Source organism: Yarrowia lipolytica, chromosome 1F (genome assembly GCF_001761485.1).
Source record: "Yarrowia lipolytica chromosome 1F, complete sequence".
NCBI lineage: Eukaryota > Fungi > Ascomycota > Dipodascomycetes > Dipodascales > Yarrowia > Yarrowia lipolytica.
Genome location: NC_090775.1, coordinates 1448740 through 1473833, shown reverse-complemented (window position 1 = coordinate 1473833; position 25094 = coordinate 1448740). Strand labels below are relative to the sequence as shown.

Genomic DNA, 25094 nt, shown 5'->3' with positions numbered 1-25094 from the left:
GTAGGAAGTTTGGCTCTGTGTCACTCGTTTCGTGTCATTTCTTGCACTATATAAACACTCCATTTCCCCCTCCCACTGCATCTACATGACACTCGTGTCCCCCAACGCCACTATCACATAATGGCTACAGCATGTCGTGCGTCATCTCATAACAGCAACCCCACCCAAACTCTAATGCAGCAATGATAACGATAACGCCACTGCAGCACAACATGTCTTCTCTCCTCTACAAGCGACTTCTGTCCACAACACGCCATTTGAAAATGCCCGACCAGAAATACATCATTCTCCTCAAGGACGACTCCGACGCCGCCAAGGTCAAGGACGTCAAGGACAAGGTCTCCTCTATTGGAGGAAAGGTGACCCACGAGTACGACCTCATCAACGGATTTGCGTGAGTACCAACGAGAGGCGCAAAGTCCAAGGCTTTGTGTTATTCATGGCGAAGAGGTGTTGTGAGGACACGCGTCCACACGGGTCACGAGCCCATGAGGGGAATTCTGTGTATGTTTGTGCATTGAGTCAACGTGGAGACACCGTGATGTTTACTGTGGTCGCCACCGTGGAGCCGTGCGCGTCAATTGAGGCGTGTCCATTGAGGCGTGTCCATTGAGGGCGTGATGAGGCTCGGGTGCTATAGAAGGTGGTGATGTCTGTGGAACGACGGAGGAGATATTCGCACTTCGTGATTCGCTGTCCACGTTGCCTCTTCTCCGATTGATGTCGTCGCTGTTATGGTACCGTGCAAGCCACATGTCCCAAAAACCATCCACCATCACAGCAAATGTTGGAATTGATTGTCCTCCCTTTTCCTGTTGTCCACTTGGACCTACGCCCTAGCTTTCATACTAACCCAGCGCCGACATCCCCGCCGACCACGTTTCCACCTTTGAGTCCGACCCTAACATCAAGTCTATCGAGAAGGACCAGGAGGTTTCCATCAACTAGCTATCCAAGCTGTGAAGGATCTGATATGACGACTTTACGTACGTATTAATGACATACTTCTTTGACCTCGACAACGTAGCTCCCCCCAAGCTAACCAAGCTAATTCGTTATCTCGCATATCGGCAACTCTAATCGGGGGAGAAGGAAATATGAATTGCGACAAACATAGGTAAGTGATTCTTGGTGGGTGCTTCTCACACACAGGTAATGCCTGTTACCATTCTGTTTCCACTCGTTCTTTGTTTCTGTACTTATGACCAATGTTTTCGCGATCTTGGGTCTCAGATAAACCACAAGTGAGACAGTTGCCAAAGACTCTAAAAAGGGCTAAAAACAGCAGTGTGAAAGCATACAGGATGTGGTGATTGTATCTATAAGAAGATACTATTGCAACTGTCTATGTTGAGGGACAGATTACTTGTACGGGGGTGTCTGGTAGCTACAGTTCGATGCATGTATGAACAGGCTTATGCAAGAGTCTGGATCATAGTGTACATATTACAAGTATGTACAGTACACTGTAGTACATACTGTATTTGTGACAGGTGCCCCTACTCTTGTCGTATATATTGTTCTCATTGCTGACTTGTCTACACTATAGTCTCTACCGATCTCTGTGGATGTGTTGAAGTATATACTCTTCACCTGTAGTCATATCTGGATGTTGGCCAAGATCTCAACTTTTTTGCAACATTCGTAACTTGTCCTCAACTATACCATAGATCACCACCCATTTTTATTTCCCACCACTCATATCTGTTACCCTTCCTCCTGTGGCTTGGACTTTTCACACGATTTTTTTATTTTATTTTTTATCTCCTGAATTATATTCATGACATAGTATAAATTAAGCTTTTTAGTCATCCCCTTTTTTCCTCTGCTCACGTGCATCTCCCAATACTACCAATAAACTTTTCACATGACTGTCCCAATCGGGAAAGACAGTCACACTCTTCCACTCACACCTCTCCCAACCACGGTGGTAAAAACCCAGCTGAACTTTTCACTTTCACCATCTCCACAACAAACTAATCAAAAATGGGTCGAATGCACAGCAAAGGAAAGGGAATGAGCGCCTCCGCCATCCCCTACTCTCGAAACGCTCCTTCTTGGTTCAAGCTCACCCCCGACGCTGTCGTTGAGCAGATCATCAAGTACGCTCGAAAGGGTCTTACCCCCTCTCAGATTGGTGTCCTCCTGCGAGACTCCCACGGTGTCTCCCAGGTCAAGGTTGCCACTGGTAACAAGATTCTGCGAATCCTGAAGTCCAACGGTGAGTATTAATGGTTATTGGTATTAACACAGAGGTTGTGGTCCTGTTGGAAATGGAACAAAACGGGTTGAATGGTTTTTGCCGAGCTCAAATGGATATGACCATCCGCTACTGCTCGTCAAAGACCTTCTTCAAGTTAACTCCGTTTAACGAAAGTGCAAGTTTTGATGTGTTGTACGTCTCTTTCGTGCAACTCATACTACTCACTTTAGTCAACGCTACAACATGTAGAATCGTGGAAGAACATAGTACTCGTCAAACAGTGTGATTACTGCAGACGACACCATTTGTCTCCACACAGGTAACCAGAACCTCTGATTGGTTGTTTGAGAAATTACACATTTTGAACACTGCTGACAGAGAGGCCTTGCCCCCGAGATTCCCGAGGATCTCTACCACCTTATCAAGAAGGCTGTGTCTGTGCGAAAGCACCTCGACAAGAACCGAAAGGACGCCGACTCCAAGTTCCGACTCATTCTCATCGAGTCTCGAATCCACCGACTTGCCCGATACTACAAGTCTGTTGGTGTTCTGCCCCCCACCTGGAAGTACGAGTCCGCCACTGCTTCCGCTCTTGTCAACTAGAGTGTTTAGTGGTTGTACTTTACATAAAAATGAAAATGCATTAGCGCCTATTTATCATCAGGACGAAATACGAGAACGTAGTTCGAGTGTTTCCGACTCTATCTACCATGCTGTAAAAGAAGTGAGAACAACGTCCGAACAACCATGAGAGGAAGTAAACATGTGAGGATACCAGAACCTCCGGTCGAGTCGACCTAAAAGAATCTCCACTACTTGTACTTTACATTCTTCAATAATTCGGTTGAATCACTATTTACTATACTATACTACATACTATACATCTCCTTCAGTCCGTGCGACAGTGCGCACTTATTGAGCCTTGGGCTTGTAGCCAATCGCCTCAAGTCGCTCCAGCAGCAGAGGATGGGATCGGTGGTACGAGTTGTACAGCCAATCGCCGTCGTAGTTGCTGAGGTTCTCCTGGTGGATGGTGATCAGACTCTTGGCCAGAGCATCGCCATAGCCAAGGTCCTTGGAGAACTGGTCGGCCTCAAACTCGTTCTTTCGAGACATGCCGTTCATCAGGAAGGTGACACCGTACTGGATGGGGCTGATGACCTGCAGATAAAGGGTGTTGAACAGGTAGGCGGCGGGTCGGTCGTTGCTGAAGAAGCCGAGAGAGGTGTAAAAAGAGTCGTTGTGAGCAAACGCCAGGAATCCAAGAGTCAGAGTCAGAATGTTTGCGTTGCCGGCAAGCAGCGTCTGCAGGATATGGTTCATCTTCCAGTGACCGAGCTCGTGGCCAAGAATGGCCTCAATCTCGTCGGTGGAGCATTGCTCGATCAGAGTGTCGTACAGGACAATCTGCTTCTTCCAAGGCAAACCGGTGAAGAAGGCATTGGAGTGAGCGGATCGGGTAGAGCCGTCAATGACATAAAGGTCGGAAAGAGGGAAGTCCAGCTTCTTGGCAAGAGCCTCGGATCGGTCCTTGAGCTCGCCGTCCTCAAGCTTTTCAAACTTGTTGAACATGGGCATGATCAGAGTAGGAACGGCGTACATAAGCACAATCTGGAGAACCACAACAAAGCCAGTAAAGTAGGGGACGAAAGACAGACCAAACTTGATCAGAATCTTCTCAAAGATGCCAATGTACAGACCCTGGATGGTAAAAGAGAGGGCCTGCTCCTTGAAGAAGTCGAGAACAAAGGTCTTGGGGGTCATCTTGTTGAAGCCGTACTTCTTCTCCAGCACAAAATTCTTGTAGTAAGAGAAAGGCAGCTCCAGCAGGGAGCTAACGAGGCCAAAGACGTTGAAAGCAAAGGCGGTGTGAACGGGGGTTGACAGGGCGAGCTTGTGGAGGGTCTTGGCACCAAAGAAGGTGGCACCGGCAAGCTTGGGGGCGATTCTCTTTGTGAAGCCCATCTTGGTGACATGGAAGATTTTGGGGATGACGTTGAAATGGATGGTGGCAAGGAAATTGACAAGGGAGTAGGTGGAGTGGACGAAGGAGAACCGCATCTTGGCCATGGAGTAGTCGTTGGATTCAGTCAGCTTCTCCTGGGAGACAATACCCTGCAGGCTGGCAGGCACCTCGGTTCGCTTGTAGACCTGGTACTGTCTGTAGTTAAGGTAAGACTCAAGCAGGTAGTCGCCAATGGCGGTGCCCACAATGATCTGTCTCCATGGGACGTTGGGGCTGTCGAGTTTTCGAAGGTGCTGGATTAGTACGGAACGGAGGAGAATGGTCAGAGTGACAACTGAGTAATTCAGATGAGGGTATAGAGCCAGCCAGTCGCACAGGTGGCATCATATAGCAGGTCGTATAGAGCCAGCTTCCAGCGACACGACCACCAATAACAATTAGTATCCGACCGCATCATACTCCACCAACTGACAACACCACTTCAACTAGCGACACAATCCCATCAGAAACGCTGGCTCAACTGTATCTCACACAACCGAAATCTTTGCAGCATTCAGGTCTGGCACTGGCAACTGATCTTGACGACTGGCTCGATTTGGCTCACATTGTGTCGTGAGGTTCGCCACGCCGCCGGCATCATGCAGTCCATCGCGGAGAGTGTCAATTTGGCGGTAGAAACGCGCCTGGGGCCTGTTGGGGCGCGTCAACGTGTGTGTGTCGTGTTTGTAGTCGGTGCAAACGCCCGTCTGGCGCAAATACTCACTTCCATCGTGTGGTTGGTGGGGAATAGAACAGCGTGTTGTGAGGATTCATGCAGGCCCAGATAGGCAATTGTGGTTTATTCAGGCAACTTTATTTTCCCATTGATTACTGGGGGGGACTTCGATAGGTCCAGCTTTTTACGATATATTTTAAAATAAAGTCCGGAAAAACGGTACTGTGGGGTGGCTCGAAAAGCGCCAGAGAGTGCTCGAACGGACGAAAATTGGTTTTGAAAAGGAGTTGGAAGGTATGTAAATCACGTGAGTAGCACCCAAATGTGATTTGTGCCTTTTTGGTTACAAAAAGGGTCACTTTTGACGGTGGCATCGTGTGTACGCTCCGACCCCCAAATCAACCCTATAATGAAGGGAAATAGGGAATGCTCATACCCCGTTGGTACGGCTCTTTCCGCACGTGGCTCTCAATGAATGGCGTGGTCCGTGATTGTTGATATTTCGAGTAATTGTGCAAGTTTTCTTGTGTCCTTGCAGTACAGACAGTCATTGCTGATGATAATATATACAAGTAATAATCAAGTAAAATAACACAAGTGGATCAGTCCTGTACTCGTGCACCACCGTAATTTCGTACATTTCTCGCAGCCGGAGTAATATTTTTCCGAAGCTGGGGAGATGTACATATGAGCTGATCGGAGGTTTGTCTATACGGTCTTGTATTGACATTCCTGTCATTATTATCACCATGGTGATGATTAATATCGAATAACCCACGTGAAGGTCGACATAATTCCACTGAGAGTCATGAAGGTGAGTATGTACATAACCACTACTTTACAGGTTGTACTGTAGCTGTAGCGTTACTCGTACACTCGTGCAATACAACCAAACACATGCACTTGTAGACGGCTCAGAGGGATTGGTGCATACTTGAGAGGACACCATCTCCAGTAAACTCCGTCGGCTGTGACGTAAGCAGACGTATCTCCGTTCCGAGGCTCTCCACCTCCGACAATGAAACCCTATCCGTCCGGTGGTGTGACTTTTGATGCTGGGGTTGCAGAGGTTGCAGGTTTGGACGTTTTAGTCGAGTGCAGAGAGTAAATGTTTGCGTCAAGTGAGCAAATATCGTGGATACGACTCCACAAGGACATAGCAAGGCGCGTCTTTGCCGAGTTTTCTGTGTGTATGGCAAATGTGTAGTGTATCGTACACTGTGTATCCTGACGGGTCGGTCTGGTTGTTTGGCGTTTCACCCTCATTCGAGATTGGAGGTACGAGTATGGTACAAGTACTAGTGCGGTACAAGTACTCGTGCGGTACAAGTACTGTACATACTCATACTGTACATCTCACTCGTAGACGATTGATTCTGGTCAAAGTGACTTGTAATACTGTACAAGTACGACAGTCGCTGTCGTGGTCTTGATACAAGACGAGTACAGTACATACCGTACAATGACTGGAGCTGTTGTCCTGAATTGTAAAAGTATCGCATCTTACTCATTCTCGCATTCCACATCCTTCTGTAACCTCACTGGTGCCCAAGTCTCTCATTACGTCACGACTTACTTGTTGTTTTCAAGCAATCCGACCCCGGAAATGGCCATCCAGACGCACCCTGGCTTGTTTGAGGTCTGCCTCACCCTCCGCGCACCACATGTACGGACGGCCTGACTTCCGCTTGTGCTTGTTCTTGCTACTTGTGCGGATACTTGTACGCCACGGTGAGGCAGCGGTGCTCCCCCGAAGTGCAGTTCCCCCGTCCGTTCCGAACAGAGAACAAGTACAAGTGGGCAGCCAGATGAGGAGGAGGGGAGAAGGAGGAGAAGGGGGAGGAGAAAGGACCTTCTTTTCACATGGCGTTGTCCACATGGTAAATAATACCGCACAATAGACGGATCACACGGCCGTTGGAGCGTCTCTTGTTTGACAGGTACAGTACAAACACTTGTCCCTCGTACGTGCCGCGGTCGTACCTGTCTCATCACCACGCCCCTCTCCATTATTATTACCACCTGACATTTTGCATAACCGCCAAAGGTTGTTCCTCCATGTCGTCAAGGTCGTCAAGGTTACTCGTATCGGAAAAATGGGCCCTTGGAGCTTCCGGTATTAGCTGATGTCGTATCGTACTCGTCCTGTAGGTGTGAGCAGATCCATGCCTGCCATGAGTCAAACCACCTTGGACTCGGCCGCATCTAGCACCTCATCTTCTTTGTTCGGTCGTCGTTTCTTGCCCTGAATTGACCTCTCTTTGTTCGCAGCCAGCCGACAGACCACATATGGCCTGTGTTGTCTCCATCTCTCTGTTTTGTCGGTTAGTTGTTTTTGTCGGCTTTTCTGTCGGTTTTCCGACCCCATTTCCGACCCCATTTCCGCCCCATATTCTCGGCCCAAACGGGGCCCCAACCGCGGGTATTGGTTCCTGTACCTCCCCAAGAGCCGTGGATAACATGTCTCTATAGCCGCCGCCAGCGCTCCATATCCAGAGCCTCGTTCTATCACTCGGTGAACCACCTCATGGGTGGACGCCTACCCCTAATCTCCGACGATATGCTGCGTGCGGATGGATTTGGGTTTGCAGACAAGGCCCTGAGTTGAGCTTGGCTTGTTGGGAGACGGGTTTTAGAACGAGACAAATGAGGTTATACGAGCGAGCGTTTAGCCCCATCTGGACCGACTACTGTACGAGTGATCGTACTATAGCGCTGGTCTGTTTCCAACGAAGCCAATCGGAACCCTCGTTTCGACTTCGGCGGTGGAGATGAATCTCGCTCGCGGCAGACGGCCTCAAAAAATATCCTGGCCGTAATTTCAATGGTGGCTCTCAATGCCACCTGACCAATCATGTGCATGTATGCATCTGAATACGTGAAGATGCATGACCTGCATGGGCCGGAGGTGAGCCCTGACGGATTGGGACGGTGTGGAGACAATAATCGCCCATAGTCCATAGTTGTCTCACACGAGCGGATCGGTGGCGCCGTTGGCTCTCGTATTGTGGGGCGCTAAACCAAGTGTTTTCGATGGTCAGGTCGAGTCGAGACCTCGTGGCGAGCTTTGTTAGCACACAAGAAGAAAAAAATGAAAAAATGAAGGGCGAAATAAAAAGAAGAAAATAAAAATGAAAACTCTCGGACAAGGAATCCAACACAAGGAGCCCCAAAACAATACATTACACTTCCATCCATTCTTGTTGCTCTGCTCTGCCACAAGCTTAAGTGACAATACGAGTTGTGAAACACGCCGTCCGTGCACACTGGATGTTTTGGTTTTGCGAGAGAGTATCGTATCGTATTGTACATGCTGGCATCGCACATACCGCGAGGCAGGGGGCACGTTGCACAGTATCAGGGTCTGTGGTCACATGACGGAAGGAGCCCAACCTCCCGCCGAATCCCCCTGTTGTTTCCCATTCCCCCTCCCATGCCGGCCCTAGTCCAACTTTTCTTACTCACCAAACCTCCTATATTTGCTGCTGCCGCTTCTCCATGCCACATACCCTCTTCGAGAGCTTCCCCTCCCGCCCACATATGCAGGCCTCACGGACCCCATTGTTGTCGCCCCAATCGTTGCTTTCTAGGGCTCAGCTGCGTTTGCTCGGCCTCTCCGATTCTCTTGTTCTTGGTCTCCTCAGCCACATCCGCAAACAGAGCACGCAAAGACAACAAAACGGCGGCGTCTTTGTCTGCACCTCGCTCGCTCTTGGGCTCTCTCTCTCTCTCTCTTTCTTTGGGACACAGGCAGATGTGCATCTCCACCTGGGGTAGACGCGAGATGTATATATACACACCCAGATGCGAGTAGGTGTATATATAACTTGGACAAGCCTCACAAGAGGAATGTAACACCAATATCAAAAAAAGATACACAAAAAAGACCATCGCCAAAAGAAGAGAAAACAACACAGTCATGTCGGCAAAAAAAAGACACGATCTCAGGGTCCATGTCTACGGAGTGTGTGGCAGCATGCCCTCTCCACTACACCCGCCAACAAGTGGCATGGCCTACACCCCCCTCACATCAGGCCTGCCAATGTCAGCATATAAACAGCAGTTTTCGCCTTCGTGCGACTTTGGCGCCGCTTACACGCCTCTTTCGGCACGCCTGCCGTCCTACCCTCGAACGCCGCTTCATGCTGGATACCCCCAAACCCCTTTACACTCCGACTGTCCTCTGGACCTCAATGCCCCCTTCGAGCTGAGCAGCAAGTACCTCAAAGACGTGGACAACTTCTTTTCCACACGGCTGTTCCGCCAGAATGGTGATATCGCCTCCAAAGTGTTACCTCCGCCGAAACCGTCGCCACGGGCAGACTTTTTCAGAAGCGACAAACTGCCCCCCATCACAAAACCCATGCTCAACATGCGCGACTTTGAGAAGAACTCAGCAACAAAGGTCAAGGTTGCTCCAGAAGACTCGCCAAACTATACCACGAGTCCCGGCTCGCCAGGAAGCGAAAGTGACTCGTCTTCTTCGTCGGTGTCCACCACGGCACCAAGCTTTGCAAGTCCGCCGGCTAAGAAGATTGCATTCAAACCATACAGAGTGAAAAAGACGAAACCGGCCACCCGAAAACAGCTGGCTGTTGGAATGGTTGCCGGCCACGTGGAACTCCTCAAAAAGGAACACTCGACATCCCCTTCGCCCACAGACTCGCCGTTTGGAAGAGGAATGGCCCCCTCCACTAGTGGCATGTCGAACGTGGAACGCCTCAAGGCAAACCCTGACATGTGGACGCAGGCTACTCAGGTCAAAAAGGGTGTCTACGTGTGCACACACTGTCCCAGCCATCTGGGCCGCTTCAGAAAGCTGTCTGAACTAGCTGCACACTTTGACGAAAACAATCTCACCCGCCTGTGCAAATGCGACTTTCCAGATTGCGCATGGTCCATTGTGGGCTTCTCTTCTCGGTCAGAAAAGACCAGACACATCAAATCTCAGCATGCCAGTGCCCGATACTCGTGCATGCACTGCGAGAGAGTGTTTGCACGTTCAGACTCTCTCAAGCGGCACTTCAAACTCATCCACAACCTGCCTAACGTCACCCCCGAAGAGCTGCTTGCCATGCGAAGTACAACCTCTTCCGTAGCAGATGCTTCCTTGGCATATGACGATGTTAAGGAGGAAGAACAGGAGCCTGGTATGCCCCCTCCCTCTACAACCAGCGTCTTTGTGGCGACCCCTGCGTGACAGACGCACAGAACAGTAACTAACAGTTTTATATATATTCAACTTATTTATCTTTTTATTCACTACAATCAACTTGTAACCGATTTATTATCAATTTGCAGCTCATTTTTGGTGCCTAATTTATTTTTTCTCATTCGACCCACTAAAACAATGGCATAATTCCAAATAATGTTTTAAAATCTAATTATTTTTATTCTAATGATTCATTACAGCTATATACCTACAAGTAGTAAGCCGGGTTATTGGCGTTCAATAAATCTTACTCTTCTGAATCTTTGCGATGTGCGCTGCGGGGCGCTGTCGGTTGTTTGTCGACGCTTCGTCTAATTGATGTCATTGTCGTGGCTTTTTTGTCGACGCTTCGTCGACGATGATTACGCAGACTTCAGAACATATTGCTCCAGGCACATTTCTATTTATGTTAGAACCCAGGCCCCGTGACTAAGCCGACTGATGACTCAGCCGGGGTGGCCATACCGAAGGTATGGGTCACTTGCCGTCACTCTCAAGAAAGGTGGTATTAGAAATACATGGAATACAAGGGTTTTATAATGTTATCCAGGGTTGCCGGCGCAACCCCTTTGTCCGTGATTAGCAAGGCTTTGGCATATCGATATTAATGATAGCGTAATCCCACTGAGGGCCCACGTGGTGGCCCCTCGTCGTAGTCTCCGCTAGCGGTTCACGAGAGACTAATCAGGCGGCTATTTCTTAGCCGCTGATCCCTAACAATTTAACTTTCGCGGCCCGATGGTTTAGTGGTATAATTCTCGCTTAGGGTGTCCTAGGCAATTTGCGAGAGGTCCCGGGTTCAATTCCCGGTTGGGCCCATTCTTTTTTCTCCTACAACGAGGATTGTTATTTTTTGGAGAGGTATGCAGAGGAAGAGTATATATTGAAGAGGTGGTGTACAAGTACTTGTAATCTACTCAGATTGTCTGCATTACCTTTATTGGTTGTGTTTGATGATGCTAAGGCACAGTTCATATACTTGTAAAGTTGTGTTCGTATAGACAATGTATTAGTCAGCAGTGTACTTGTACAGATACTTGTACTTGTACAGATACTTGTACCGGTAAGGATTACTCTCGTAGAGTCGGACAGTACGAGTACAAAAGGTCTACCAGACATATACCACCTGACCATATGCCATTATATCTGTTGAACTCATCATTCCCATCGACATGGTCCCCACACTATTTGCATAGAGCTTCGCGTATGTATGCAAGGTGGTGGTCCAATCAGCAGGACACAATTGGTAATTGAGTGGCTCGAAAAAGGGCGGATGTTTTTGCGACATTCAGATTTGATCGTTTCAGTGAGATCAACAAGGCCAAACCACCTCTATATATACTGGCCAACGTTCTATACGGCCTCCAATCCCCCCTACACTTCATGTGACCAACCTTATGTTGAAAAATCACTGGCCTATCGAGAAAGGTTTAAAATATTGGATCATAACTATTACAGACAGCTAAGGACGCTTTTTTCGGTGAATATGCTGCGACTGGCAAAACTACAAAGGGCGATACCGTCACGACCGGGTCTATCGCGGGCCGGCGCCGGGTATGTGGCTCTCCTACACGCCAATTACAGCTCTTCGACGATTCCCAAACTGTTTCCTCCAACACAGACAGAAAAGAAGCCGACTAATCGACCCAAAAAGCGTGCGACAAAGCCAGGCAAGGGGAAGAAGGCAGATAAACCGCGCCAGGAAGAGGCAGCATCGTCGCCACAGCGGCCAAAACGCGCTGAAATGCCGCGTTTGAGGCGATCTCCCCATACCCACCAGACAGATCAACTGGTGTCTAAACTCAAGGAAATGTCGAGTCAGAAGGAGGTCGCTCAGACGGTGACTCAGCGAGGCTCTCAATACATGGAAATGAGGCTTCCCGAGGGTATTTACAAACTGCTGGAGGCCACTTCGGGCATTTCGTACTCGGTAGATGTTGCATGGGCAACTCAGGTGCTGCAGTTTGTGTCCAAGAGCAGAATCGACCCTAGCACTGCGCGGGCCATATACAGACTACTGGAGCCACGTGTAACCGAGGTGGCCGCTGGAGATGTGAACTCGTGGCGCCTGGCTCGGTACAATTCTCGATACGAGTACGTGAAGTCTCAGGAGACGTTTTTGCGGGAGAAGGAACATGTGACCACCGTGGACGGATTGTCGGGCGAGCTGGCGGAGCAGGCGATGGAAATTGATCCCAAGGGCGGCATGTACGGCATGCTACAGGAGTGCATGAACCTCGGAGTCGATGAACCCAGGAGAAACGCCGTGTTGTACACCATGCGAAGTTTTCTGGGCATCAAACATGATGAGTGGACTGGAAGTGAAGATCCAATCAGGTGGGTGGCTTCTGCGGATCACCACGATCAGCTGTACCTCTGGATGTGCGACAAGTACGGCAAAGAACAGGTTCTCGACAGGCTGGTGGAGCTGATTGGAGAATGGAACAAGCAGGGAAAGCTGGACGCAAAGAGCAACTTCAGCCACGTGGTTGTGCGCACACTCATAAAGGCCCTGATGGACAGAAGCCTGCATACACATGCGGTAATGGTGAGTCAGAAGAATGAGCACTTGTTGATTTCTAACCCCGTGCCGTTTCTACTCAGTCAGCACAAGCTGTACAACATGGCCGGTCCCATTTCTGTCGACAGGCCTCAGTCGTTGGAGTATTTGTGTTCGGTTGTCGAAAAGTCTGCTACTGTCAAAAGTGGACGTCTTTTTGCTGCCGCCATCAAGGCCGCTGAAAACCACGCAAAAAGCAACACTGAGCTCGTCTCATATCTCTGCGGTGTAGCGCTGTCTCGAACTCGGCAGCAGTACCAGGTAGCTCTTCTTTTGGCGCTTGTGGAGCGTCATTCTCTGGAGATCCCTCCGAATTCGCTGCTGGATGCCGCCTCCTACTGGACCAAACAGAACATTGACACTGCTCTGACGCTGTTCAAGGCCTTCTGTAAAACTCCTTCTCGAACCGAGCATGCCCACTACTCCAAGTCGACGAAATGGAAACACGTGACGTTTGAACCGCTTTCCAACCTCATTAGCAGACTTACCAGCAAACACAAGGCGTGGGAGAACCCCAAGCGCATCGGAGTTATATTTGAAGACATCAATTCGCTTCCCGAACATGCTCTCAAGGCTCATTTCCCCGAGATTCTCAAATTGTACAGAAAAGTGGCTCATTCTGTGTCCCAGGATTACGTCGGATACACTCTAGATGGCACAGATTTCAAAGTCATGACTGAAATGATGCTATTGACCCGGCTGAGCATCCATCTGCGACGCCAAATTGCTGCGGAAGACAAGCAGCTGTATTATCTGCGGAAAAAGACGGTTCTGGGACAGACAGACAAGGATCTGGAGAATGCCGAGTTCTCTACTCGTCTCATGACTCAAATGCGGGTCAAGCTGGCTCGAAAACTGACTGCTCTGACCAAGGAGATTGCCCGGAGACAAATGGTGGTGGATATTTCGCTGGCACAGGACATTTGCCGGGTTCTCAACGACGGCTCGTTGTTTGCCTCTTCTCTCAGTGCCTGGAGAATGTACCTGTCTCTGTCTGGTATTGTCCCTGCAGATGCCTATGCTGGAGACGGACGTCAGACGTATCTGTTTGAGAGTCCCAATGCTGCAGATGTTGACTGCAGCTTTCTGGTTGAGGGCAACGAGGAACTGTACAAGTCTCGACACGTTTCCATCTTTGAAAAACCTGCTGGAAGTCTCAACACCCTCAAAACTCTCGACAGTATTATCCTGATGATGAATGAGTTGACGCGAATTGGAGCAGAGTCCACTGTCAAGGACGCCACTCACGCTAAACAGGGCAAGATTCTCAACGACTTATTTACTCGAGCATCTGATATGATTGAGAGCGTGCGAAACCCGTTGTTCAAATACAAGTACAACCAGCTCGCAACGGAGGCTTACATTCGAGCTGCTGCGCACTACAACCGTCCCGGAGGAGTCGTGGTGTTCACCAACATCAACTTTTCGTCCTGTGACGGAGCCACCTGGTCCGCCGTGCTGTCCTCTTGCATTGACGAGGACGTGACCATGGTGTACCGCAAGGCGTGTGAGCGCAAGTTGAGCAACCAAGCCGAATTGCACGACGTCTTCATCCAGCGGAGCATCCAGCAGCAGGACTGGGACAATGTTGGAACCGGTATTGAAAATCTGTTTGCTTATGGCAAGTTCCCCAACGAGAAGACCATGAAGATGATCCTGAAAAACTCGGGAGACATTGATATCTTTGATCTGCTAGTCGAGGTCACGAAGGAGAGCATCCCCATCTACAACAAGGATACATCTCTGGAGATCCTGCAGGTGCTGACGTCGCACACTACCAACCCTAATACCGCCGTGGACTACTACAAGAACCTCCGCGACTCTCTGGGCTTTTCAGGTCTCGTTTGTCTCACGGAGCCTCTTTCTCGAGTCGATCCGTCCACTGCAACCTCCATGGTCCCTAAACTTCTTGCTCTGGTTAACAGTGAGGTGCCCCTGGAGTATCTCACCGAGCTCATGAAGTACGCTCCGGACCGGGTGTTTGAATTTGCATGCGAAACTCGGCAGAAGAATACTCTGCAAGACATGTCTGTGGAGTCAGTAGAGGCGTTTGTGGTGGCGAGTCTCAACAGCGGCATCGCCCCTTATTTGGTGTTCCGGTTCCTCATGAACCTGAGATCCGTGGCCACCTCTTGCATCTCCGTGTCGGCTCTAAAGACAGTGCTGCTGGAAATGGACCCCGAAGACGCCAAGAAGGAGTACCGGGAGTTTGTCGAAGACATCTCCAGGGGAAACATTTGCATCGACAAGCTGTGGGTCGCCAAGCACTTGCATCACGAGACGTACGGCTGCGATCTCCAGCCGTACTTTGATCCCGCTCGTCTGGACGACATCTCCGCCAAGGGCGAGTATCTGATCCCCAACATTTTTGACGGTCTCTACGCCGGTGCAGAGATCCCCTGCCATTCTGTGTTTTACAACTACACCACGTTCGACAAGGACCTGCGAACTGAGGGAACTGGGGTGGAACTGAGCACCCGCTTCGACGGCAAGCTCAAGGAGGAGTACACTAAAAAGTACACGGAAGCTTTCACTTGTAAATAGTAATTTATGCATTTCTTATGATAGGACAAGGTAGTTAGAGCTCCTCGTTCTTGTACATAGGTTGCTATCCCTACTTGTAGTTATTGGTAGAGGTGGGTTAGACAAAACAAAAGGATAGCAATACTCACCAGTGAACCTCATTGAATACTACAAATTTATTTTTCTGGTTTTTCCCCCGTTACTAGGAAATTTCCCCTTGCAGAAATGTTCGTCAGCATTCGACACCCCATGCATTAAGTCTGCGCGCGTGCATATATAGCAACGCACTCAAACCTTGGACTTGTACTTGTTTTCTCATCACCTCGTTACAGCATGTATCTCGGACTGGATCTTTCGACTCAACAGCTCAAGGGCATCATTCTGGACACAAAAACGCTGGACACGGTCACACAAGTCCATGTGGACTTTGAGGACGACTTGCCGCAGTTCAACACCGAAAAGGGCGTCTTTCACAGCTCTACAGTGGCCGGAGAAATCAATGCTCCTGTGGCAATGTGGGGGGCAGCTGTGGACTTGCTGATAGAGCGTCTGTCAAAGGAAATAGACCTTTCCACGATCAAGTTTGTGTCGGGCTCGTGCCAGCAACACGGCTCTGTTTATCTCAACAGCAGCTACAAGGAGGGCCTGGGTTCTCTGGACAAACACAAAGACTTGTCTACAGGAGTGTCATCCTTACTGGCGCTCGAAGTCAGCCCCAATTGGCAGGATGCAAGCACGGAGAAGGAGTGTGCGCAGTTTGAGGCTGCAGTCGGCGGTCCCGAGCAGCTGGCTGAGATCACTGGCTCTCGAGCACATACTCGTTTCACCGGGCCCCAGATTCTCAAGGTCAAGGAACGCAACCCCAAGGTATTCAAGGCCACGTCACGGGTCCAGCTCATATCCAACTTTCTAGCATCTCTGTTTGCCGGCAAGGCGTGCCCCTTTGATCTTGCTGACGCCTGTGGAATGAATCTGTGGGACATCCAGAATGGCCAGTGGTGCAAGAAACTCACAGATCTCATCACCGATGACACCCACTCGGTCGAGTCCCTCCTTGGAGACGTGGAAACAGACCCCAAGGCTCTACTGGGCAAAATCTCGCCCTATTTCGTCTCCAAGGGCTTCTCTCCCTCTTGTCAGGTGGCACAGTTCACAGGCGACAACCCAGGCACTATGCTGGCTCTCCCCTTACAGGCCAATGACGTGATTGTGTCTTTGGGAACATCTACGACCGCCCTCGTCGTAACAAACAAGTACATGCCCGACCCCGGATACCATGTGTTCAACCACCCCATGGAGGGATACATGGGCATGCTGTGCTACTGCAACGGAGGTCTAGCACGAGAGAAGATCCGAGACGAGCTTGGAGGCTGGGACGAGTTTAATGAGGCGGCCGAGACCACCAACACAGTGTCTGCTGACGATGTCCATGTTGGCATCTACTTTCCACTACGAGAAATCCTTCCTCGAGCAGGTCCCTTTGAACGACGTTTCATCTACAACAGACAAAGTGAACAGCTTACAGAGATGGCTTCTCCAGAGGACTCACTGGCAACCGAACACAAACCGCAGGCTCAAAATCTCAAGGACACGTGGCCGCCACAAATGGACGCCACTGCCATCATTCAAAGCCAGGCCCTCAGTATCAAAATGAGACTCCAACGCATGATGCATGGCGATATTGGAAAGGTGTATTTTGTGGGAGGCGCCTCGGTCAACACTGCTATCTGCAGCGTAATGTCTGCCATCTTAAAACCAACAAAGGGCGCTTGGAGATGTGGTCTGGAAATGGCAAACGCTTGTGCCATTGGAAGTGCCCATCACGCCTGGCTTTGCGACCCCAACAAGACAGGCCAGGTACAGGTTCACGAAGAAGAGGTCAAATACAAGAATGTGGACACAGACGTGCTACTCAAGGCGTTCAAGCTGGCCGAAAACGCCTGCCTGGAGAAATAACTAACTACCACACCAACACATATGAAATAGATGGAAATTACATACATAGGTAAACTAAACCAGCATGGCCAAAAGAGGAGCAAGGACCAGAGCACCCACCTTCATCTTAGTAGCAGAGTTGGCCTGGGGAGTCTCAGGCTCAGGGCCGGGGGTGACAGGGGACTCAGGAGTAGGCTCTTCAGGTCTAGGAGCAGGAGTCTCGGGCTCAGGGCCGGGGGTCACGGGGACCTCAGGAGTAGGCTCTTCAGGTCTGGGAGCAGGAGTCTCGGGCTCAGGGCCGGGGGTGACGGGGGCCTCAGGAGTAGGCTCTTCAGGTCTGGGAGCAGGAGTCTCGGGCTCAGGGCCAGGGGTAACGGGGACCTCAGGAGTAGGCTCAGGCTTAACGACAGGCTCCTCAGGCTTGGAAAGCGTCTCGGGAGTAGGCTCGGGCTTAACGATGGGCTTCTCAGGAGTGGGCTCGGGCTTAACGATGGGCTTCTCAGAGGTGGGCTCTGGCTTAACGATGGGCTTCTCAGGAGTGGGCTCGGGCTTAACCACGGGCTTCTCAGGAGAAGGCTGGGGCTTGGTAACCAGGGTGGTAGGCTTAGGCTGGGGCTTAGGAGTAGACTCGACTGGAATATCGGTGGGGTCACAAGGGAGAACAACGGTAATAGTCTTGTTGTCAATCACAGTGACGACAGTGGTGGTGATATGGTTAGTGGGGACAACGGTGGTGAGAGTCACAGGGGTCTCAGAGCAAGTGTCCATCTCGCAGACAGTGACGGTCTGGGTAACCACGGTGGTGATATTGGATGTAATGGTCTCAGTATCGCAGCCGTCATCGCAAACAGTCTCGGTCTGAGTGGCAACAGGGATGGGGGTAGCAGGTCCACAGTCGTCATCACAATCAGTGACGGTCTTCGTAACAACCACACAGCCACCATCATCACACTCGGTTACAGTCACAGTTACAACTGGGATGGAGGTGGCAGGCTCACAGCCGTTATCACAGTCAGTGATAGTCTGGGTAATAACGGGTTCGGATGTGACTGCAGGGGAAGACTGAGAAATGGAGGAGGTCTCTGTAGTGACAGTTGGCTCAGAGGAGGTTTCAATGGGGGTGGAAGAAGTCTCAACAGGGACAGGCTCGGAGGAAGTCTCAACAGTCTCTGAGGAAGTCTCGGCAGGGATAGAGGAAGAAGTCTCAACAGGCTCGGAGGAAGTCTCGACAGGGACAGAGGAAGAAGTCTCAACAGGTTCTGAGGAAGTCTCGACAGGGACAGAGGAAGTCTCGATAGGGACAGAGGAAGTCTCGACAGGGACAGAGGAAGTCTCGACAGGGACAGAAGAAGAAGTCTCAACAGGCTCTGAAGAAGTCTCGACAGGGTCGGAGGAAGTCTCAACAGGGTCGGAGGAAGACTCGGCAGGGACAGAGGAAGAAGTCTGAACAGGCTCGGAAGAGGTCTCGACAGGATCGGACGTCACGGGGATGCTAGAGGAGGTCTCAGCAGGGTCAGAGGTGCTGGTGGGCTCGACAGTGGTCTCAACGGGCGTAGAGGAGGTGGTGATCACGACACAAGCAGTACCATCACCAAGACCACTTCCTTCGAGGCCGAAGCGGGGCGTGTTGTCAACAAGGCCATAGTGAGTACCAGTAATGCTCTTGCCAGCCTTTCCTGAAGATCCAGCCTTGGTCCAGTATTCATACTTGACCTTGTTCTCATAGCAGTCGGACTCAGCGATGATGTTGGAAGGAATTGTGAGATGGACGGAGACACCAGGGGGAACGCCGATGATATGGCCAGAGGCGGTGGATCCACTAACACTCTGAATTTTCACCTTGCTATTGGCTGCGTGGCCGGTGTACTTGGTGGTGCCGCTACTAGAAACAAACTCGACAATCATGTTGTTGGTGACGGAGTTTTTGTTGATAAAGGAGAGAGTGGCAGAGTCAAGCATATCCTTGAACTCGAGACGGGCCCAGGGCGTAGGGGGGAACACAATGGTCCACCAGATGATACCACCATCACGCTGGCCGACCTTCTGAGGGGTGTTGGACACAGTCATTTTCAGAACATCAAAGGTTGCGGACAGGTCAGCGGCCTGAATGGAGTTCTCACCAAAGACAGCGTTAGAGTTGTCGAGCCAGGTCTCAATGAAGATCTGACCGGTGACCTCCTCGCACTTGTCAGCCACGTAGTCGGTGTAGGTGCAGGTGAAGGTATGGTCCTCGTTTGTGCACCGCATAATGGTGTCGCCGGCAGGATCGACAACGTTGAAGTCGAAGGGAGTGGAAGTGAGGTCGACCTTGTCATCGACGTCAAAGGCGAAGTAGTCCTCAGGCTGGACATCGTCAGCAGAGGGCTGCAGACCAAACAGCAGCTCCAGCATCCACTTGTCTGTCATCTCGCCCGCCGAGGATCCAGTGTCTTTGACGTACATTTTGAAGTCGTCGATGGGGGAGGCCACCTGTTTGGCGAGAGCCACAGTGGCCAAAACGAGTGTAGGGAGTAGGATCATGGCGTTGGGTGACGAGGGTATTCATATTCATGTGGAATTTGGGGTGTTTAAGTACTTGTAGACAGATTGGGGTGAAGATGAAAAATACACAGTGACGCAAGGGTGCCAGTACACACCAGGTTGCAGACATAACAACCCAACCTTCGGCAAACGCCAGGAATGTTTCTAGCAATATCAGATCTATCAGACCGCAGTTACATGTCTATTTTGGGACAGGCGCATCAACTGATGTGATTGCACTTGTGTTCTTCTCGGTGGTGTCTTTTCATGACATTATCTCACATGAATACGACACTCTAAACGGCTGGTGGTGCAGCAAAGAAGGGTGGATGGAGTGTGGCGGGGTCGGGCCAATTCTCCTCTGTCCGTGGTAATCTAGATTCCAATCGGTTGGTTTGAACGGGTACTAGAAAGCCGGCAATTTCGTCGTCAGACAGGCGATGGGGCTGTGGGCCGGGGTGGAATAGGGGCCTGCTAGAGTTCCGATTAGGCAACCTTAGCCTGGAGTTTAAGTGAATATGTATTTTCGGCCGGACCGGACGTAATACCAGTCAGAATGTAGGGGTGCAAAAGCCGGGGGGTTTCGGCGCGTTTTGCTTTTAATAATTGGGGCTTCATACGACCGCCTGGAAGTAGTTGCTTCTCAAACACGAATACATCCCGTTGGAGTAGAAAGAGGAAGAGGAGAGGAAGAGGTTGCAGATTAGGTTGCCATCGAAATACAGGTACGATGCGAATACGATACGAGAACGGTACGGTACGACGAGATACGCATGTGTCTTGAAAGATGCCAGTCTAACACGACATTTGCGGAGACGAGGGGGGTAAATCTTCGGTGTTGCGCCTCGTGGGCCGCACAGGTGAGACAGGTGATGGATAAGTTTTGTTGTCGGATCAAATGGGTCATTTTTCGCGACGTGCATGGATACACTACAGTATGTATGTACGTACTCGTACCAACTGACAATTTAATCTCCCCTACCTGTGACAAGCAGTGTTTCAATATGGGATTCTAGAAGAGTCTGGAGCCATGCTACGAGGAAAACGACTGAGATAGACCGTTGTAGAGCGATGCGAGCGATACACAGACATCAACCAACAGGCTCAAGAGCGGTACATGTTGTACTGGGATGATCAGCTTGTTATATGTGTGCTATCAACCAGTCAAATGTAAGTGCACTGCTGTTATTCTCGTAGGTATACTAGTCCACTCAGTACGGGGTCGTAATATTGCGTAGATAAGCCCAGAAAGCCCCACCAAGCTCGAAACTTGATCGAAAACGGGTCTCGTACGCGACATGCCCGACCAGTCGTAGAGCCAGGATCCACCTAGTCAGGATCCACTTGGCCCGAAGCGGTGTCTAGGCTGCCCAGAATCGTCGTACGATTATAAGAGACTCTATTGAACAGTATATCGTAGTACGAGTATAATACATACATATATTAACAGTACACGATTCAACCATAGCAACTCTGTCTGGGCGAGGAATGCTGGACGTGAAACCTGACGCCAATTTGAAGAGAATAGGCAGGTTTCATGGCAGACGAGGCCGTATTGCACTTCAATTTCGACAAGTATTTGCGGTAATTTGGGGCCAAACAAAGCTGATGACACTTTGGTCTGAAAGAGATGCATTTTGAATCGAGACTTGCAGTGCCAAGTGACATACATCTCCGCGTTTTGGAAAATGTTCAGAAACAGTTGATTGTGTTGGAATGGGGAATGGGGAATGGAAAAATGACTCAAGTATCAATTCCAAAAACTTCTCTGGCTGGCAGTACCTACTGTCCATACTACTGCATTTTCTCCAGTCAGGCCACTCTATACTCGACGACACAGTAGTAAAACCCAGATAATTTCGACATAAACAAGAAAACAGACCCAATAATATTTATATATAGTCAGCCGTTTGTCCAGTTCAGACTGTAATAGCCGAAAAAAAATCCAAAGTTTCTATTCTAGGAAAATATATTCCAATATTTTTAATTCTTAATCTCATTTATTTTATTCTAGCGAAATACATTTCAGCTACTTGAGACATGTGATACCCACAAATCGGATTCGGACTCGGTTGTTCAGAAGAGCATATGGCATTCGTGCTCGCTTGTTCACGTATTCTTCCTGTTCCATCTCTTGGCCGACAATCACACAAAAATGGGGTTTTTTTTTTAATTCTAATGATTCATTACAGCAAAATTGAGATATAGCAGACCACGTATTCCATAATCACCAAGAAAGTTCTTGGGCGTCTGGTGTAGTTGGTTATCACATGCGCTTAGCATGCGCGAGGTCCCCGGTTCGATTCCGGTGTCGTCCAATTTTTTTGCTCCCACTCCACATTGTGGAGTACAAGTAGTACGTGCTTGTACATTTCTTTTGTGATTCTACTAACGAAATATGCATGTACTTCCTAGTAAATTTCACCCTTGTTAAGAAAATCTACTTGTAGAAGTAGCTCCTAATGTTCGTACAGTACATACCGTACTCTCTACAATAAACCACATCTACAAATGCACTTTTTTGCAATCAATACATAATCTTTATTCATACAATAAATACCCGCTTGTCTATTCCTCATCAAGCTCGCAAATGTCATCATCCTCCTCCTCTCGGAAAAGGAAGGGCTTGAGAGTAGAGGCGTAGTAAGGAGGTCGGGGGTCTCGGGCAGGGTTCTGCTCGTTGACCTTCTGGAAGTAGTGTCGGTAAGCGTCACCATCGTAGCATCCAATAGGAGCGTTGATGAAGTAGTCGGACAGGTTGAAGGCATCGGTGTAGCCAATGACCTCCTCTCGCACAGTGGTGCAGTACTTGTTGACGAGCTCGGTGACGGTGTCGATATCCTTGGGCTCGAGGAAGCCCTCTCGCAGGAACAGACCAGAGTCCTCTTCGATGGACCACAGGGCAAACAGCAGAGCCAGGTTAAGCAGGGGCTGCTTGATGGCCTCGCCAGCCTCGGTGTCAATTCGGGAGAAGAAAGCGGCAATGAGGTGTCGTCGTGTGTGGACCTTGGCGGCCTGGAATCGCTGCTGAGACAGAACCTCAAAGGCCTGGTCGGCGTTAAGACCCTCGCCAATGAGCTTCTCGTACTGGTCGGTGGCTCGGTTGATGATGTTACCGGCAGCAACCTCCCAGGCCTCGACGAGGACCTTGGGGTCGGTGAGAGATCGGCCATTGAGCTTAGCGTTGGCCAGATCCTTGTATCGCTTCAGGTAAGAAACGGCGTTACCAACAGGCTCGCCCTTTCGCAGAGCAACGGCAGACTGGATAAGAGCTCGGCCGGCAGAAAGGGTGAGAATGTTGTTGTCACCCTCCCAGGTGCACTGGACAACCCAGTCGGCGTAGGCCTGGCCGAAACCGTTGTATCCAGAGTAACCGTGGCCACCGCAAGCCTGTCGGGTCTTGTCAATGACGTCGGCACAAGCCCAGGTGGAGAAGGCCTTGAGACCGGCGGAGACGGAGAAGAGCTCCTTGACGTCGGAAACAACCTCATTGAGGCCGGCCTTGTCGTCGGGCTTGAGGTCGTCCATCTTAAGCATGGTTCGGGAGAAGAGAGCTCCAACCTCATCGGCAGTCATCTTAAGAGCATAGACATAGGCCAGAAGAGGCAGAAGTCGTCGCTGATGGTAGGGGTAGTCGATGATCTTGGTCTCGGGCTGGCCGGGGGTGGTGGAGAACTGTCGTCGAATGCAGGCGTATCGCAGAGCAATGGTGATGAATCGCTTTCCGACCTGGTGAGAATCAGAGGCCATGGAGACTCGACCAGTGATAAGAGAACCGTAGGTAAGCTGAGCCAGAGGAGGCTGGGTCACGTTACCCTCTCGGTCGACCTTTGTGTACTTCATGAGCAGGTTCTGTCGGGGGATTCGCACGTTGGTGAACTGGATCCATCCGTTATCGATACCGTCTCGGCCCATCTTCTTTCCGATATCACCAATAGAGATACCGACCTTGAGGCTGTGGTCGTTGATGTTTCGCAGCTGGACAACAAAGGTCTTGACACCGTAGTCCTTGCCCTTGACAATGAGTCGGGCGAACACGACAGTGTGGGTGGCGGTGTGGGCGGCTCCTCCAATCCACCACTTGGTGGCGGCAATGTGAGGGGTGTTGATGATGAACTCGTCGGTCTCCTCATCGTAGATGGCGGTGGTCTCGAGACCAGCCAGGTTGGAGCCATGGCCCAGCTCGGTCATGGAGAAACATCCGTAGAACTTTCGCAGGTCTCCGGCTCCCTTGGAGATCCAGTGGCCAAACTGCTCGGCAGTTCCGGTACCTCGGACGGCGCCAAAGAAGAGGCCGTAGTGGACACCAAGTCGGGTGTAGGTTCCCATATCGGCGATACCAATGAGAGCAAATCGCTTCTTGATGTCGTCCTCGGGCTGATCACGCACAAACAGAGACAGCTTGGCGACTCGCTCCATGGTGAGCTCTCGGATCTGCTCCTTGTTGAGATCGTAGTAGTTGTCGTTGTTGAAAAGAGGGTCTCGCTCAATCTCCTCCATGATCTGCTCGTTTTTGAGGGTGTTCTTCTCGCCACCGTCGAGGAAGTAGGTCATCTCTCGCACGGGGAAGGAGGTCTTGGCTCGCTCCTGAGCCATGGCCACGGGGGGCTCGGTGAAGGTGTTGTACTCCTTACCGTTGATTTCAATGGTGCCAGTGTTGTTGGGGTTCATGGCGTCGTTGCTTGTGTGATTTTTGAGGACCCATCCCTTTGGTATATAAGTATACTCTGGGGTTAAGGTTGCCCGTGTAGTCTAGGTTATAGTTTTCATGTGAAATACCGAGAGCCGAGGGAGAATAAACGGGGGTATTTGGACTTGTTTTTTTCGCGGAAAAGCGTCGAATCAACCCTGCGGGCCTTGCACCATGTCCACGACGTGTTTCTCGCCCCAATTCGCCCCTTGCACGTCAAAATTAGGCCTCCATCTAGACCCCTCCATAACATGTGACTGTGGGGAAAAGTATAAGGGAAACCATGCAACCATAGACGACGTGAAAGACGGGGAGGAACCAATGGAGGCCAAAGAAATGGGGTAGCAACAGTCCAGGAGACAGACAAGGAGACAAGGAGAGGGCGCCCGAAAGATCGGAAAAACAAACATGTCCAATTGGGGCAGTGACGGAAACGACACGGACACTTCAGTACAATGGACCGACCATCTCCAAGCCAGGGTTATTCCGGTATCACCTTGGCCGTAACCTCCCGCTGGTACCTGATATTGTACACGTTCACATTCAATATACTTTCAGCTACAATAAGAGAGGCTGTTTGTCGGGCATGTGTGTCCGTCGTATGGGGTGATGTCCGAGGGCGAAATTCGCTACAAGCTTAACTCTGGCGCTTGTCCAGTATGAATAGACAAGTCAAGACCAGTGGTGCCATGATTGACAGGGAGGTACAAGACTTCGATACTCGAGCATTACTCGGACTTGTGGCGATTGAACAGACGGGCGATCGCTTC

The 25094-nt window shown here is 50.3% G+C and overlaps 9 protein-coding genes and 2 non-coding genes across 11 annotated transcripts; 8 read left to right on the top strand and 3 right to left on the bottom strand.

Annotated features, from left to right (window-relative positions):
• Positions 1–212: 212 nt before the first annotated feature.
• Positions 213–948, top strand: YALI1_F14729g (uncharacterized protein; the record flags this gene model as incomplete). The annotated part of the gene is made up of 2 exons (XM_505271.3): positions 213–394; positions 858–948. The coding sequence occupies 2 exons, from the start codon at positions 213–215 to the stop codon at positions 946–948; spliced, it is 273 nt and encodes a 90-aa protein (XP_505271.3).
• Positions 949–1986: 1038 nt separating this feature from the next.
• YALI1_F14712g (40S ribosomal protein uS15) lies at positions 1987–2806 on the top strand (the record flags this gene model as incomplete). The annotated part of the gene is made up of 2 exons (XM_505270.3): positions 1987–2221; positions 2586–2806. 2 exons carry the CDS (start codon positions 1987–1989, stop codon positions 2804–2806), a joined length of 456 nt encoding a protein of 151 aa, XP_505270.1.
• A 309-nt stretch (positions 2807–3115) lies between these two features.
• YALI1_F14688g (uncharacterized protein) lies at positions 3116–4938 on the bottom strand (the record flags this gene model as incomplete). Its single annotated transcript, XM_505269.2, has 2 exons — positions 3116–4462; positions 4933–4938. 2 exons carry the CDS (start codon positions 4936–4938, stop codon positions 3116–3118), a joined length of 1353 nt encoding a protein of 450 aa, XP_505269.2.
• A 3256-nt stretch (positions 4939–8194) lies between these two features.
• YALI1_F14656g (uncharacterized protein) lies at positions 8195–8698 on the top strand (the record flags this gene model as incomplete). Its single annotated transcript, XM_068283325.1, has 1 exon — positions 8195–8698. The coding sequence occupies one exon, from the start codon at positions 8195–8197 to the stop codon at positions 8696–8698; it is 504 nt and encodes a 167-aa protein (XP_068139426.1).
• A 105-nt stretch (positions 8699–8803) lies between these two features.
• Positions 8804–10084, top strand: YALI1_F14650g (uncharacterized protein; the record flags this gene model as incomplete). Its single annotated transcript, XM_505268.3, has 1 exon — positions 8804–10084. One exon carries the CDS (start codon positions 8804–8806, stop codon positions 10082–10084), a length of 1281 nt encoding a protein of 426 aa, XP_505268.3.
• A 744-nt stretch (positions 10085–10828) lies between these two features.
• On the top strand, positions 10829–10914 carry YALI1_F14630r. The gene has a single exon. It is a non-coding gene; the product is annotated as a tRNA-Pro (tRNA).
• A 392-nt stretch (positions 10915–11306) lies between these two features.
• YALI1_F14625g (uncharacterized protein) lies at positions 11307–15200 on the top strand (the record flags this gene model as incomplete). The annotated part of the gene is made up of 1 exon (XM_505267.3): positions 11307–15200. The coding sequence occupies one exon, from the start codon at positions 11307–11309 to the stop codon at positions 15198–15200; it is 3894 nt and encodes a 1297-aa protein (XP_505267.3).
• Positions 15201–15512: 312 nt separating this feature from the next.
• YALI1_F14583g (uncharacterized protein) lies at positions 15513–17135 on the top strand (the record flags this gene model as incomplete). Its single annotated transcript, XM_505266.3, has 1 exon — positions 15513–17135. The coding sequence occupies one exon, from the start codon at positions 15513–15515 to the stop codon at positions 17133–17135; it is 1623 nt and encodes a 540-aa protein (XP_505266.1).
• Positions 17136–17189: 54 nt separating this feature from the next.
• On the bottom strand, positions 17190–19634 carry YALI1_F14542g (uncharacterized protein; the record flags this gene model as incomplete). Its single annotated transcript, XM_505265.3, has 1 exon — positions 17190–19634. One exon carries the CDS (start codon positions 19632–19634, stop codon positions 17190–17192), a length of 2445 nt encoding a protein of 814 aa, XP_505265.3.
• A 2244-nt stretch (positions 19635–21878) lies between these two features.
• Positions 21879–21952, top strand: YALI1_F14519r. The gene has a single exon. It is a non-coding gene; the product is annotated as a tRNA-Ala (tRNA).
• Positions 21953–22202: 250 nt separating this feature from the next.
• Positions 22203–24305, bottom strand: YALI1_F14495g (uncharacterized protein; the record flags this gene model as incomplete). The annotated part of the gene is made up of 1 exon (XM_505264.3): positions 22203–24305. The coding sequence occupies one exon, from the start codon at positions 24303–24305 to the stop codon at positions 22203–22205; it is 2103 nt and encodes a 700-aa protein (XP_505264.1).
• Positions 24306–25094: the final 789 nt, after the last annotated feature.